Below are 14,546 nucleotides of genomic sequence, written 5' to 3' on the forward strand. Positions count from 1 at the left end.
GCGAGCAGTTGCGGCGGGCGTGGCGGTGGGCGTGCCCGGGGAAGCTCGGGGACACGGAGTACGGCCTGGCGTCGGGCGAGAGGCTGTCTGAGTAACGCGTGTCGTAGCGGCACGATCGGAGCTCCGGCATCATAGTGCCGCGCCCTGCCGCCCCGCCACCTGCTGCGCGGCGCCCTGCCTCCCTGCCTGCTGCTGCTGCCTGTGCTGCTCTACACGTTGTCACTCGCGGCGCCCGCTACACCATCGCGGCGCAGCACTGTCACTCCGTGGCGCCAGGCGGCCCTGGCTCTGGGGCGTCACCGTCGCGGGGCTGGCGCGGGGCGCGGGGTCTGGCGGCGCAGTGTCACCATAGCGGGGCTGAGGTCACAGTCACTCGCGCGTCACTGGCGGTGGGTGCGTGGCGGCGTGCTTGGCGGCGCTGTATGTGCCCCGCAGGAAGGCGTGGCTGTCACTGGCGTCACATGGCGGGGGCGACCCAAGCAGCGAGCTGGCACCGCTGGCCTCACCTGCGTCAGGACCAACACTGAGGTCACCTGACACTGTCGCCCTCGTCCCGCCCTGCCCAGCCCGCCTCGCCCCGCCCCATTAGAGTGCCATCGCCCGGCACTTAGTGTTTGCCTGCAGGCAGAGTGCCTCGGCACCCGCGGCGGGGAACACGAGTCTCGATCATTCCAGGATTTGTGCTCAGAAATGCAGATGATCCAGCACAGTGGTGACGAGGCAAAGATTTGACTGTTGTAACAGTTGGCACCCGCAGTGCCAGGCCAATGGGAGGAGGAGGTGCCCGTGCCGCGCACCCACAAGCCAATGGGCGAGGGCGGCGCCGGGACGCGAAGGCCAGTGACATGAGCACACTTCTGGTGGGGGCGGGGCGAGCTGTCTTCAACTTGTGAAGAAAAAAAAGTCCTTTATAAATCACACCAGACCTGGAGGCCGACATGTATATATCTTAAAACACGACCATACCCTCCCTCCCTCCCTCCGCCGCGCCAGCCTCCTCCAGCAGTGTGGGAGGAAGAAAAGGAGGGGAGGGAGGGAGGTAACCTAACCCCCACCAGGACGGCGCCATGAGGCCCTGTGATTCGGTTATGCTCGACGGTTCGCGCCCCTAGAGACCCCCGTGGGCTGCTGGCAGACTCTGTGGTTGGCTGGTGAGCACGTCCCTCGTAAATCTTGCCGCGACAGGGTTCGTATCCCGCCATGGCCGCCAGTAACCGCGGGAACCCAGCGCAACGTGACCCACAGCCGCGCGGGGAGGGGAGTTAAAAGGGTAAAAAAGAGGCAGACACATTATGGTGTTTGGTTTCCTTATTGTGTAATGAACGCAGCAGGGGGATCGAGCTCCGGACCGCTGGTTGCAAGGTGGCACACTCACCTGGGGACTCGAATGTATGGGAGAGAGAGGGAGGGGGGAAGTCCTCTCTTACTGCCTCACCTGACAATCACAGAAACCACACAATTTTGGGGGATATCGTCACCTTGGGGGAAACCAGTCTGTCGTAGTCCATTAGAACCCAGTGTTGAGAGAGAGAGAGAGAGAGAGAGAGAGAGAGAGAGAGAGAGAGAGAGGCAAGGCAGTGTTTGCATAAAACGTTTTGATGGGGCAAGGTGGCTGAGTCGTGCCAGTGACCCTGATGTCCTTGAAACTCCCGAGGCTGCTGCTGGTCTGCTCTTTGCTTTGGGAGACTCATTCATCTCTCCGTACTGTGTTTATATACTTATAGAGACGTGTGTGTGTGTGTGTGTGTGTGTGTGTGTGTGTGTGTGTTAAACTAGAAATCTACAGGTTTGTCTTTTTTTTTATGACCTGAACGATGTGTGTGTGTGTGTGTGTGTGTGTGTTAACAGAAGTGACGCCACACCTCTCAAACTTACTCTCACCAGGAAATACATAAAATTCGCCGCGAGCCTTATCATAAATAAAAAAAAAAAAAAAAAAAAAAAACGAGACGCAGTTCAGTATGATCTCGACACGAACAAGACGCGTCCGCACCGTGAATGAATCCTAGCGGACTGGTGACCATCTCTCCGCTGATACGTGCACACAACCGCCAGTATGTCGCTCCAGCCTCCCCTGCCGCTCCTTGCCTTGCCCTGCCTGACTTGTGCTGTGTTGGTTGGTGCTGTGTTGTGAAGGAAGGGAACATTGTAATCAGCAAGAGGATTCGTTAGTTCTCATTCACCTGGTTGTATAATTGGAATTTCTCGTCGTGTTAGTGTAGCATTCCATCGTTCAGTGTTCATTTGTCCGGTATTGCGAATGGATTCTCTCATCGAAACAGCTGCGTCGTCGTATTGATCCAGAAACTGTGTGCGGATGTGTATTAGCGTGCGATTAAGTGGACAACAGTGGACAAAAGGAGAAAAAAAAAATGTCTACTCAAAAGTGCAGTGAATGTAATGAATATTGAGTGTACACCTATGCGTGAAAATAAATAAATAAATAAAAAGAAAAAGATCATTTATTTCTTCTCCGTCTTAGTGTTGTTGGTTCAGTAAAGGCAGTAATGAGCCCTCTTCCCAAACCACTCGCTCACAACACGGGATAAGACGCTTCACTCAGGCCAGGAATGTCGCAGGCAGTCACCCTTCGCCACAGATGAGATAGCGTTCCAAGAAGGCAGGTAATTTTTCCAATGAATAATCGCTTCAACTTTCTGAGATTCGGAGTCATTCCCTGCAAGAAAAGTGAGAGTAATTCTTTGAAGCCAGACACGTTTACCCCTTTACTTGCTCTCAGTCGTTTATATTCCTTGAAACCTATAGACGGTTATCCCTCACAGTAAAAATGATAGTAATTCTTTGAAGCCAGACAGTTTTTCCTCCCTTACTCTCTCAGCCGTTAAAATAAAGGAAGCTGCAAGAAGCGACCAGGCTTACACGTGGCAGTCCCTGTATGAAATATACCTACCTGTTTCCACCTATCATCCCCATCCATAAACCCGTCTAATCTTCTCTTAAAGCTCCCTAATGTCTTAGCACTAACAACATGATTACTGAGTCCGTTCCACTCATCTGTCACTCTGAGAACCAATTTCATCCTATCTCTTAAACCTAAATTTTTTCAAGCTTGAACCCGTTATTTCTTGTTCTATCCTGGTTGCTAATCCTAAGAATTTTGCTTACATCCCCCTTGTTATGACCCTTATACCACTTTATATCAGTTTATACTCCTTGATTTTATAGACAGCTATTCCTCTCAGTAAGAATGAATGTAATTTTTTGAAGCCAGACACGTTTTCACCTAACTCATTCCACATCAGTATCTCGCTCGACAAAAGTGGTTCTTAGGAGACGAACTATTTTGCTTCCTAACTCACTCTTCGCATAAGCATTGGCCCAAGAAGAGAGTGTTCTTTGGAGCCACCCAACTTTCCCTCATTTCACCGTAAACACAAGAATTCGAGGGCAGACCACTAGATAGAGCCTCAGTATTTCAAAACACTTCAGGATTATTTTCAAAGGCCACAGAGATGATTACTCGTGTTTTCTTAGCTATTTCTTTCATTAACGGTATAGAATTAATGTTAAACTATCACTGGAACCGTGAAAACTCCCTTCAAAACTTATTGGAGTGTGAAATGCATGGATAAGTGTTTAAAAGTGAGGTTCCTGAACTTTGTGGTTGCAGTGGACACCCTTGAATTTTTCACTGTAGAATCGATGTTAAACTATCACTGGAACCATGAAACCTCCCTTGAATTTCCCTTGAATCTCCCTTGAAATCTTATTAGAGTGAAATGTACGGATAAGATGCAGGTATGTTTGAAAGAGCAGGTACAGACGTAGTATTTTGTAAGTGATTGCAGTGACCAGTCTTAACTTTTTCACTGTTAACTTAGGACAGTGCTACACTTAATATCTCTAATGGTAGACTGGTATGTTTCTATTCGCATAGCTGTTGTATTTGGTATCTTTTTTTTTATTTATTTATTTTGCCAATGCACTGTAGAAATCCTGTATTTTGCAATTAGGGACTATGGAAATAATTTGAACCTACTAATATTGTACAGACTTTATTTATTAGGTAAAAATATGTTGCGTTTTCGGTGAAGGCTTCAACAGTGAAATTAATGAAGTAAATGAATCTAAACTTAACGTAACCAAAGCTTTAGATGGAAGCCCTGTTTTCTTCAATATTATTCAACAATTGTACTGAGAACAAAAAATCAGTACAAACCGTAAAGTAATATAACTATCATTTTGCTATTACCACCTCTACCACTACTTTTTCGACTGTTACTACTATTCCACCACCACAGCTTCCTGAAGAGTATCACTTGAAAATAATAAGGCCCGTTTTCTTCTCCAACTGTAAGAGAAAAAGACTGATTCATGGGTGACTAAAACTTATTTGGATTTCCATATATTTTTTTTGTAGGAGACTATTTGTTTATCGTTTTTTTTTACTTTCACTTCTTTTAGTAGGAGAGAGAGAGAGAGAGAGAGAGAGAGAGAGAGAGAGAGAGAGAGAGAGAGAGAGAGAGGTAACATTCATTCATGGAGTAATAGCACTCTCTCTCTCTCTCTCTCTCTCTCTCTCTCTCTCTCTCTCTCTCTCTCTCTCTCTCTCTCTCATGACCAATACTTTAATGAAATAAGAGAAACAGTCTTATATCTAGTCACTCAAGTATAAAAGGACATTATAACGCCACTTTCTTAAGTATGTTACGAAGTAACTTGCGTGGGTTGTGATGGTGGTTGAAGTTCACTTGTTCATCACGTGACTAACAAGTTTATTCAGAGAGAGAGAGAGAGAGAGAGAGAGAGAGAGAGAGAGAGAGAGAGAGAGAGAGAGAAAATCTATCAATACACTTGTGAAAAGATGTTTAAGTTTAATGAGAGAGAGAGAGAGAGAGAGAGAGAGAGAGAGAGAGAGATAGGTAAGTTCATCTATCATTCATACCTATTTATCTTAAAAAAAAAAAAAAAAGAAAAGAAAAGCTTATACCTTCAACAATAGATAGGTGAATACAATGAAATAAATACCAATGACTCACTGAAATAAGATAATAAATAAATAAATAAATAGATAAAGGAGACAAACAAGTAGAGTTATCTATATCCTCTGTGTGTGTGTGTGTGTGTGTGTGTGTGTGGGAAGGGGGGTGTGAGGGAGACAGATAGATGTAAATATATGTGTGTGTGTGTGTGTGTGTGTGTGTGTGTGTGTGTGGCGATCAGTATTTCTTTCTCATTTATACGCCTTTCCGTCAAACCTTCATCATTAAAAAACAAAGGAAGGCTAACGGGGAAGCAAAACAGGCATCCACGGAAATTAACTCATGGTATATTGAATGAGGAGAACAAAGAAATGCGTGGCAGTAATTAGATGATATTGCAAAACTTGGCAATCGAATCATGGTGAAAGACTTCGTTTTCTTTGAGTAAACTTGAATCAAAGAAAATGAAGCTTTCACCATGATTCGTCCTTGCAACATCGCTCTACTTTTACAAATACACGCCCTTATTTCACACCTTTCCACTATATCCTTACTTTCATCACTACGTAGGCAGGTTGAGGGATAAATTACCTGTAGAATCATGCAAGTTCAAACCCATGTCGACCTTTACTTGTGGTGTTTTAATGGCATAAATTCTAAGTACTTTCACAACTTTCGGTCATATTATCAGTTGCAGTGTGGTACAGTCTAGAATGGAAACTGACTCTACATTCCTAGAGTTGTCACGTGGGCACTTTGTTTGTTTGTTAGCCCACATGGAAGAGGAAATCCTTTGAGAGAGAGAGAGAGAGAGAGAGAGAGAGAGAGAGAGAGAGAGAGAGAGAGAGAGAGAGAGAGAGACCTACTACTATTAGGAACAACACGAAGACTAAGTGACTTCTTCCTTTGAGTCAGTAAACGTAAATACACATGAAGGAATGAGTGAAATAATAACGTAAGTAAATTATGTCACTATTTATCATTACTGGGCTGGAAATAACATATACCAAGCCAGATTTTAACGTCAGACGCTTAAGTAGGAGGGATAAAACTCGCCACTCAATTTTCTCTACTCTCATTTTGTTTTTCCATTACATAGCGTCTTTTATTTATTTACTACAGCCAGTGGTTTTTCAAAGGTGCTAGTTTGGGTTTGGTTTTCTGCTGGTTTTAGCTGTCCCCGTGTGTGTGTGTGTGTGTGTGTGTGTGTGTGTGTGTGTGTTATCCTACATTATATTCCTCGCCTCTGTCATCTCTCGATTCTTTGTAATTGTACTTTTATAAAACAAGTTAAGATTTTTTTCTTGTTTTCGTTCCTCAACTATTATTTCCTTCTTGTTGCTATATTATTATTATTATTATTATTATTATTATTATTATTATTATTATTATTATTATTATTATTATTATTATTATTATTGTTGTTGTTGTTAGTAGGAGTAGTAATAGTAGCTGTTGTTGTTGTTGTTGCTGTTGTTGTTGTTGTTACAGTCTAAGAATACTGAGAGAGAGAGAGAGAGAGAGAGAGAGAGAGAGAGAGAGAGAGAGAGAGAGAGAGAGAGAGAGAGAGAGAGAGAGAGAGAGCAAACTTTCTGCCTTTACAGAAGATCGATTGTCGTTCTGTCCGTGTGTGTGTGTGTGTGTGTGTGTGTGTGTGTGTGTGTGTGTGTGTGTGTGTGTGTGTGTAGTTCTAGGATATCAAGTATGTACACCTTTATGCGTACATACACACACACACACACACACACACACACACACACACACACACACACACACACACACTAATCAAGACAAAACCCCGTGCCCATTGGTATGAACGACTCCTCCTCCTCTTCCGCAATTTTTCACCCTACCCCCACAAGCAAAGGTAGACACGAACTGCAACTCTCTCTCTCTCTCTCTCTCTCTCTCTCTCTCTCTCTCTCTCTCTCTCTCTCTCTCTCTCTCTCTCTCTCTCTCTCTCAAATCTTCATATTTCCAGCGACCTTCGTCAGGAGGGATAGTTGGATGCCGTCACCCAGCAGTAGTTGGTGCAGAGTATTACCCAGTCAGCTTAATAAGGACTTTAGTGCGTGCTTGGTGTTTGGTCTTCGTTTGTATTCCTCCTGTTCCTCTTGATCCTCCTCTCTTCCCCCCACCTCCCCTTGTATATAACGTTTCTGTGTCCTTGCATTACATTTTCCTTCTCCATCCTCCCTCCTCCCTTGCACTCGTCCCCAACAACAACATTACTGACCTACACACACACACACACACACACACACACACACACACACACACACACACACACACACACACACACACACACACACACACACACACACACACACATAGCGCTGCGTTCATTCTCAGAAAGAAATCTATAGCGTGGGGATCCCCAGCTATGTATAATCTAGCAACAGTCTCTCTCTCTCTCTCTCTCTCTCTCTCTCTCTCTCTCTCTCTCTCTCTCTCTCTCTCTCTCTCTCTCTCTCTCTCTCTCTCTCATAATGACGCCTCCTTTCCTACTCTGTTACTACCTCCTCCTTCACTCCCGCCTCCTCCTCCTCCTCCTCCTCCTCCTCCTCCTCCTCCTCCTCCTCCTCCTTGCCAGTATCTTTTATTCACCTTCAGACAAATCAATAGTTGTCATTGACCCTTCACGAAAGCGTCAAAGGGAACGTGACCAAGAGAAAGTAAATTCTCTCTCTCTCTCTCTCTCTCTCTCTCTCTCTCTCTCTCTCTCTCTCTCTCTCTCTCTCTCTCTCTCTCTCTCTCTCTCTCTTCCCGCCTCTTTTTACTTCTTTCTCTCTTTTTCCTCTCTTCCTTTAGCTCTTAACATATTTTTCCTCTCTCTCTCTCTCTCTCTCTCTCTCTCTCTCTCTCTCTCTCTCTCTCTCTCTCTCTCTCTCTCTCTCTCTCTCTCTCTCTCTCTCTCTCTCTCTCTCTCTCTCTCTCTCACACGCTGTCAGTTTGTTCTTCATTTGTGTTACTTTACATTCCCCCAGCTGCTTTCCCTTCCTCCCAAGCATTGACTCTCTTCCTTCACAGTCCCTCGTTCATCTATCTGCTTCAGTCAGGGTCTCGCTTCAGCACATTAGTTTCTCCAAGGCTTAATCTCCTAAGACTTTTTTTCAGCACATTTTCCCTGCATCGTATCTCCGCTGCTTTGAAAAGGGTCACAGTTTAAGCTGTACTGGGATTTAAGGGTGTTTTTACGGTTCTAGTGACAGATAAACAAGACTTCTGCATTGTCATAAAGAGAAAACGGTCTTGAGGATTAAATAACTCATTTGTAGCCTTTGAAAATAATTGTGGTGAAAAATCGTGGGCGTTTATAATAAGATAGACAATTTTTAGGGTGTTTTTGCCGCTCTAGTGACAGATTAACAAGACTTTTACATTATTATAAGGAGAATCAGTCTTGAGAACCCGTCTAATCATCTCTGTGCCCTTTGAAAAATAGCCGTGGTGGGAGAGCAAAGCGTTTCATTACATAAGCTTGATTCACACCAATTATAAATATATCTTTCCACTGCATCTATACATCTCCCTTCAGGTCTTCCTCTCTCTTTCTCCTGCCGGGTAGATCCATGTCCGCTGTCCTCCCCAGTTAAGTAATAGGTAATATTTAGGAGAGAAGGGCATAACACCACGGAAACATCAGAAGCTACATAAAATATTGATATAATACGCCCGTGTCAATCAATAAAGTGTGTGTTTTTTCTTACTAAATTTATCGCATGATACTGTGAAGCTTTTTAAAGTTAAAAGTTTTTATCTACGTACCAATTCTTTGAAATTAAAATAATATTATATAATACTTATCTGTATCATCAGATAAATATTTAAAGATATATATTTTTTTGTTTTATTTTTATTTAAGATCTGAACATAAAAAATACAAAACCAAATATACAAGCGTCCCATCAAAAGCAACCAAACACTCTTTAAAAGCATGTAATACCCTTTAAAAGCACCAAACACTCTATAAAAGCATCAAACACTCTTTAGAGCATCGAAACCCCTTTTAAAGCAAGCAAACACTCTTTTAAAAGCATCAAATACCCTTTATAAAGCACCAAACACTTCTTAAGATCATTATACAGCCTTTAAAGCATCGAAACCCCTTTTAAAGCAACCAAACACTCTTTAAAGCAAGCAAACACCCTTTAAGACAATCAAACACCCTTTAAAACCAAACGCAAAAGGAATTGGACTCATACTACCACCTCGCTTTTTCAAGTTCACGTACCCAGTAACTCTGTAATCACCAGGCTCAGGATCAGATTGGGGTTGTAGGAGGGCGTTGGGGGGGTGGGTGGTGCAGGTGCAGGCCGGTGTGTTGATAACGTGATTAGCCAGGTAATGATCCCCTCTCATTATCACCTCGTGTGTGTGTGTGTGTGTGTGTGTGTGTGTGTGTGTGTGTGTGTGTGTGTGTGTGTGAGAGCGATGATGGTACAAGGTTACTACTACTACTACTACTACTACTACTACTACTACTACTACTACTACTACTACTACTACTACTACTACTGCTGCTGCTGCTGCTGCTGCTGCTGCTGCTGCTGCTGCTGCTGCTGCTGCTGATTCTGCTGTTGCTCGCTCCATCCATCTTTGCACTACATAATAAAAGCGCATACATTTTTTTTTTTCACATTGTTGTTTTTCCAAGAGTTATTCGACTTTTCCACGTATTCATTCCTTCCTTGATAGTCATTCTTTTTTTACTACTGACTGTGTGTGCGTGTGTGTGTGTGTGTGTGTGGGCGTTCCTCCTTGCCTGCGTGCATGCGTCCATATTTGAGTAAGTGTGTGTCCCCCTCCCTCTCCCTCCCTCTATAATTTTCACTTGTCTACCCTATTAAACCCCCTGTATTCCCTCCTCCTCCTCCTCCTCCTCCTCCTCCTCCTCCTCCTGCTCTTTGTCTATGACGTTGTTCTTTCTTTCACAGCAACAGAACTCTCACGCCCTTCCCTCCCCCTTCTCCGCTGCTTTAGATAGAAAGAATCTTCACACTTGTACATCCCAAATTGTTATGTATCTTAAATGTCCTTTGCATGCAGCTTAAGTAACTTCCCTTTGCCTTGAATACTGTGCCTGCCTGCCAGCCTGCCTGCCTACGTGCTTGTCTGTCTGTCTGTCTGCCTGCTTGCCTCTCTGCCTGTCTGCCTGCGTGTCTGTTTGCCTGTCTGCCTGTCTGCCTGTCTGCCTGCGTGCCTGCCTCTCTGCTATCGATATCTGCGTGCTTACTCGTTCTTCATCGATTGTTATCAAGGGCACACACACACACACACACACACACACACACACACACACACACACACACACACACACACCTTTCTTTAAACCAGAGCTCTGTAAAGAAATAGCGGCTTGGTTTTAACGTGTGAAATGAGGCTTGTAGAGTAACGTGCGTGTTTGTGAAACAGGACACACACACACACACACACACACACACACACACACAGGGACACACAGTAAGTTCTCAGAAACGTTCAGTAGATACGCGCTGAGCCTTCGCTGTTTTTAAGGAGTGGACCGTGGCAAGTGATATGGAGCCTTCCTGGAACTGGCAGATAAGATTCGAAAGGAGGGCTTACCTGGGGGTGGTTAGGCAGGAAGTCAGGAAGGCCTCTGTTCCCCTCTGTCCCCTTCTGTCCTCACTCTAAGGTTCACGAGTGTACTGTGAATTGTTTTCTGAAGTACTGGTGTTTGTGTGATTAGATTAGGTTAGGTTACGTTCTTTTAGTTTGTCTCTCTCTCTCTCTCTCTCTCTCTCTCTCTCTCTCTCTCTCTCTCTCTCTCTCTCTCTCTCTCTCTCTCTCTCTCTCTCTCTCTACATATAATTTTTTTCCGCCTTTGTCTCGTGACCTCCTCCATAGTGTTAGCAATGATGATGATGGTGGTGATGATGATGAAGATGATGAAGATGCATTGTAGTGACGGTCTTATCATCACAAGGTAAATAATGATGCCCTCCCAACCCCTCTCCTCTTCCCCCTCCCTCCTCTTCGTCACTCTTCCTTCCTCTCCCTTTTACTCTCTCTTCCACCTCCTCTATTCTTCATCACGTGTCCTTTTCATTTGTTTCGTTCTTCCTCCTCCTCCTCCTCCTCCTCCTCCTCCTCCTCCTCCTCCTCCTCCTCCTCCTCCTCCTCCTACACAAAGATAATTTATTGTTTACCTTCCGCTCGTGCACAAGTTTGAGTAGAAGCTGAGTCCTTTAGTTCAAATCCTTTACCTGAATCCTTTACATAAATATTTAAGTGTCGAATTTGAATTACCAATAAGACAATCAAAAGACGATATAAGCAATGGTTTTCAGATAAGACAAAGTAGATAGGATAAGAAAATAAATAAATGAAGGATGATAGTGATGATAATAAGTAAAAATACGAAATTTCAGTGTTTCGTTTCCAATATAAGGTAAGGTGATTTATCTGCTAACCCCCATTGAAAGAATTTGCTTCACACACACACACACACACACACACACACACACACACACACACACACACACACACACACACACACACACACACACACACACACACACACACACAAATGAATAGTAACTTATTAACTACCTAAGCTGTCTTCTTGAGTACTTAACCATAACATACCTAACCTAACCTTAATCTACCTAACTACTTAATCAGTGTTCTATTCTTATATCTAATTTACCTATGCCCTATTTCTGTTACCCATTCCCACATCCCGTTTTCTTTTTTCTCACGGCCATTTGCAGCGGTAACTTTTTTTTTGATCACCTGTCATGTTTATTTATTAATTTTTCTTTTCTTATCAGTAAACATAAATATATAATTCCCGGGTATTACGATTTTCTTTTCCACATAGATATACATGTGTGTGTGTGTGTGTGTGTGTGTGTGTGTGTGTGTGTGTGTGTGTGTGTGTGTGTTAATACAGCGAGTGGTGATAATAGTGATAAATTTTCTTATCTTTGCACTTCCCGGAATTTGTGTGTGTGTGTGTGTGTGTGTGTGTGTGTGTGTAGATAGACACACAGACAGACAGACAGATAGACAGGGACAGGTCGAAGTAGACAAACCCATAAACACACGTCACCACCACCACCACCACCACCACCACCTTTCCTCTTAAAATAACATTCTTCATCAGTGTCGTGTAAGTTACTTTTTATATTATTCTTTTTCTTTCTGGGAATGGTCGGCTGCCGCGGTGTATCCTCCTAGAGAAGATTTATGAGTGTTCTCCCGCCCTTTCCCCGCATCCTGCCCCCTTCTCCCTCACGTCCCTCCCTTTCCGCCCTCTCTTTCCGTCCCCTCTGACCATCTCCCCTCCCTCACAAGCACTCCCATTCAAGCACGCATAGGTGACTGGTTCCAAGGCCTCGAGAGAGAGAGAGAGAGAGAGAGAGAGAGAGAGAGAGAGAGAGAGAGAGAGAGAGAGAGAGAGAGAGAGAGAGAGAGAGAAAGAGATTAAAGCCACCTCATCATCGCTATCATTAACTTCTATCCGTTCCAAGACAAACGCCTCTCTCTCTCTCTCTCTCTCTCTCTCTCTCTCTCTCTCTCTCTCTCTCTCTCTCTCTCTCTCTCTCTCTCTCTCTCTCTCTCACACATCCTAATAATGACAAAAAAGTCTTTAGTTCCTTGAAGTTACACACACACACACACACACACACACACACACACACACACACACACACACACACACACACACACACACACACACACACACACACACACACACACACACACACACACACACACACACACACACACACACACACACACATTCAGAAGCGCTCTGCTCTCTCACCACGACAATTTTCAAAGGCCACAGAGATGATATGCCGAGTTCTCAAGACTGTCTCTCCCGTTAATAATGTAGAAACCTTGTTAATCTGTCACTGTACAAAAACACCCTAAAAAATTCATAATAATCCTTGGCACTTCAACTAGTCTTTCAGAATATCTTTTTTACTTTTTTTCATCGTTACTTGTCTAGTTTAGTTACAGATGCTGCACAACCTCACCTGCATTAAAGTATGTGTTTCCTTTCAATAATATCACCTGTATGTATATATATATATAATGGATGAGGAATGACGGGAAAATTTATTGTCATTATTTTTTTTTTTCGTAAATGATTTGTCACGATGCAGAGAGCGGAAGTGACAGAGGAGTGAGAGAGGAAGGAGAGGAGGGAGAGCAGGATGGATGGATGGATGGTTGGCTAACACGTGTATTGCTTCACTGTATTATTCATGTATTTCCCCATGAGTACAAGAAGGGAGTGACAGAGGATAGCAACAGGCGGGGAGTCTGTCCTTAAGAGTGACCTGAAGCAAGAATACTCCAGGAAAAAAATGAAAGAAGAAACATTCAATGACACACAATGCAACAGAGAGAGAGAGAGAGAGAGAGAGAGAGAGAGAGAGAGAGAGAGAGAGAGAGAGAGAGAGAGAGAGAGAGATTTATGCCAACTAACGCGCGCACACACACACACACACACACACACACACACACACACACACACACACACACACACACACACACACACACGCAAAAACTGGAACAGACAGAGCCAGACAGACACGTTGCTAGGCTCTTAAAGGGGAGAGAGAGAGAGAGAGAGAGAGAGAGAGAGAGAGAGAGAGAGAGAGAGAGAGAGAGAGAGAGAGAGAGAGAGAGAAGTGACAGGAAGCGAGAGAGGGCAGGAGGGTGTGGGAAGACCAGAGGAGATGGGGAGAGGAGCGCGAGGAGGCGGGAGGAGGCGGGACAAAATACCTGTGAATTGTGAGATAATTACTTCAGGTGAAAGATGATAACGCATTATGACACTATACAGCTGAAATTAGGAACAACATCACTCCATTGATAGTGTGTGTGTGTGTGTGTGTGTGTGTGTGTGTGTGTGTGTGTGTGTGTGTGTGTGTGTGTGTGTGTGTGTGTGTGTGTGTCATCTTATCACTTCTATTATCAAGAAATGTCGAAATTCAGTGGTTTGAAAGTTTAAAGAATAAAAAAAAAATAAATAAATAAATAACTACTTATATGCAAAGTAACCGTATACTAACAGACTTCTGCTTCTTATTTTGTTCTTTCCCAGCGTACATTTGAATAAGGCACTGTTTTCTTCACCTGACTTGCTGATCATCTTTTTTTTGGGGGGATGGGGACCAAAAAAAAAAAAAAAAAGAAAGAAAAAAGTTATTGGAGAAATTCAAGCACATTTTTAATTTTGTATATTGTCATGTAACGAATGCGATTACTTATTTATCTCTCTAATTTTCTTCCGTGATATTGGGTTAGACTTACTGAGGTTATATTAGCTTAGGTTAGAACTGGTTAGGTTTGCTTAGGTAAGGTCAGGTTAGGTTAGGTTAGCTTAGGTTAGATTAGGTTAGGTTCGGTTACGTAAGACTGTATTTAGTTAGGATGGGAAAGGCAAGATTAGGTTAAGTTAGACTCTTAAGTTAGTGAAGTGAGTTAGTAAAATGATATTCACGGTTATGTAAGGTGAGGTTAAGTACTGTGAGGCAAGGTTGTGTTTGAAAGGGTTAGATGATAAAGGGTTGTGTTAGGTGAGGCTGATTCACGGTTATGTAAGGTGAGGTTAAGTACTGT

General features: G+C 43.7%; 2 protein-coding genes across 3 annotated transcripts in view; one reads left to right on the plus strand and one right to left on the minus strand.

Moving 5' to 3' along the window:
- LOC135091869 (myogenin-like) overlaps positions 1-1,222 on the minus strand; it is a 31,452-nt gene extending 30,230 nt beyond the window's left edge. Inside the window, exon 1 of the mRNA XM_063989912.1 lies at positions 1-1,222. This exon is cut by the window's left edge and continues 275 nt beyond it. Coding sequence (XP_063845982.1) covers positions 1-133 — 133 coding nt within the window. The 5' untranslated portion in view covers positions 134-1,222.
- A 779-nt stretch (positions 1,223-2,001) lies between these two features.
- LOC135091868 (angiotensin-converting enzyme-like) overlaps positions 2,002-14,546 on the plus strand; it is a 44,671-nt gene continuing 32,126 nt past the window's right edge. The window contains exon 1 of one of the 2 annotated variants that reach the window (XM_063989908.1): positions 2,002-2,624. The gene's annotated coding sequence lies outside the window, so the exon portion shown is untranslated. The remainder of the gene's footprint in view (positions 2,625-14,546) is intronic. The other variant, XM_063989909.1, reaches the window with a different exon arrangement.

Source organism: Scylla paramamosain, chromosome 38 (genome assembly GCF_035594125.1).
Source record: "Scylla paramamosain isolate STU-SP2022 chromosome 38, ASM3559412v1, whole genome shotgun sequence".
Classification (NCBI taxonomy): domain Eukaryota; kingdom Metazoa; phylum Arthropoda; class Malacostraca; order Decapoda; family Portunidae; genus Scylla; species Scylla paramamosain.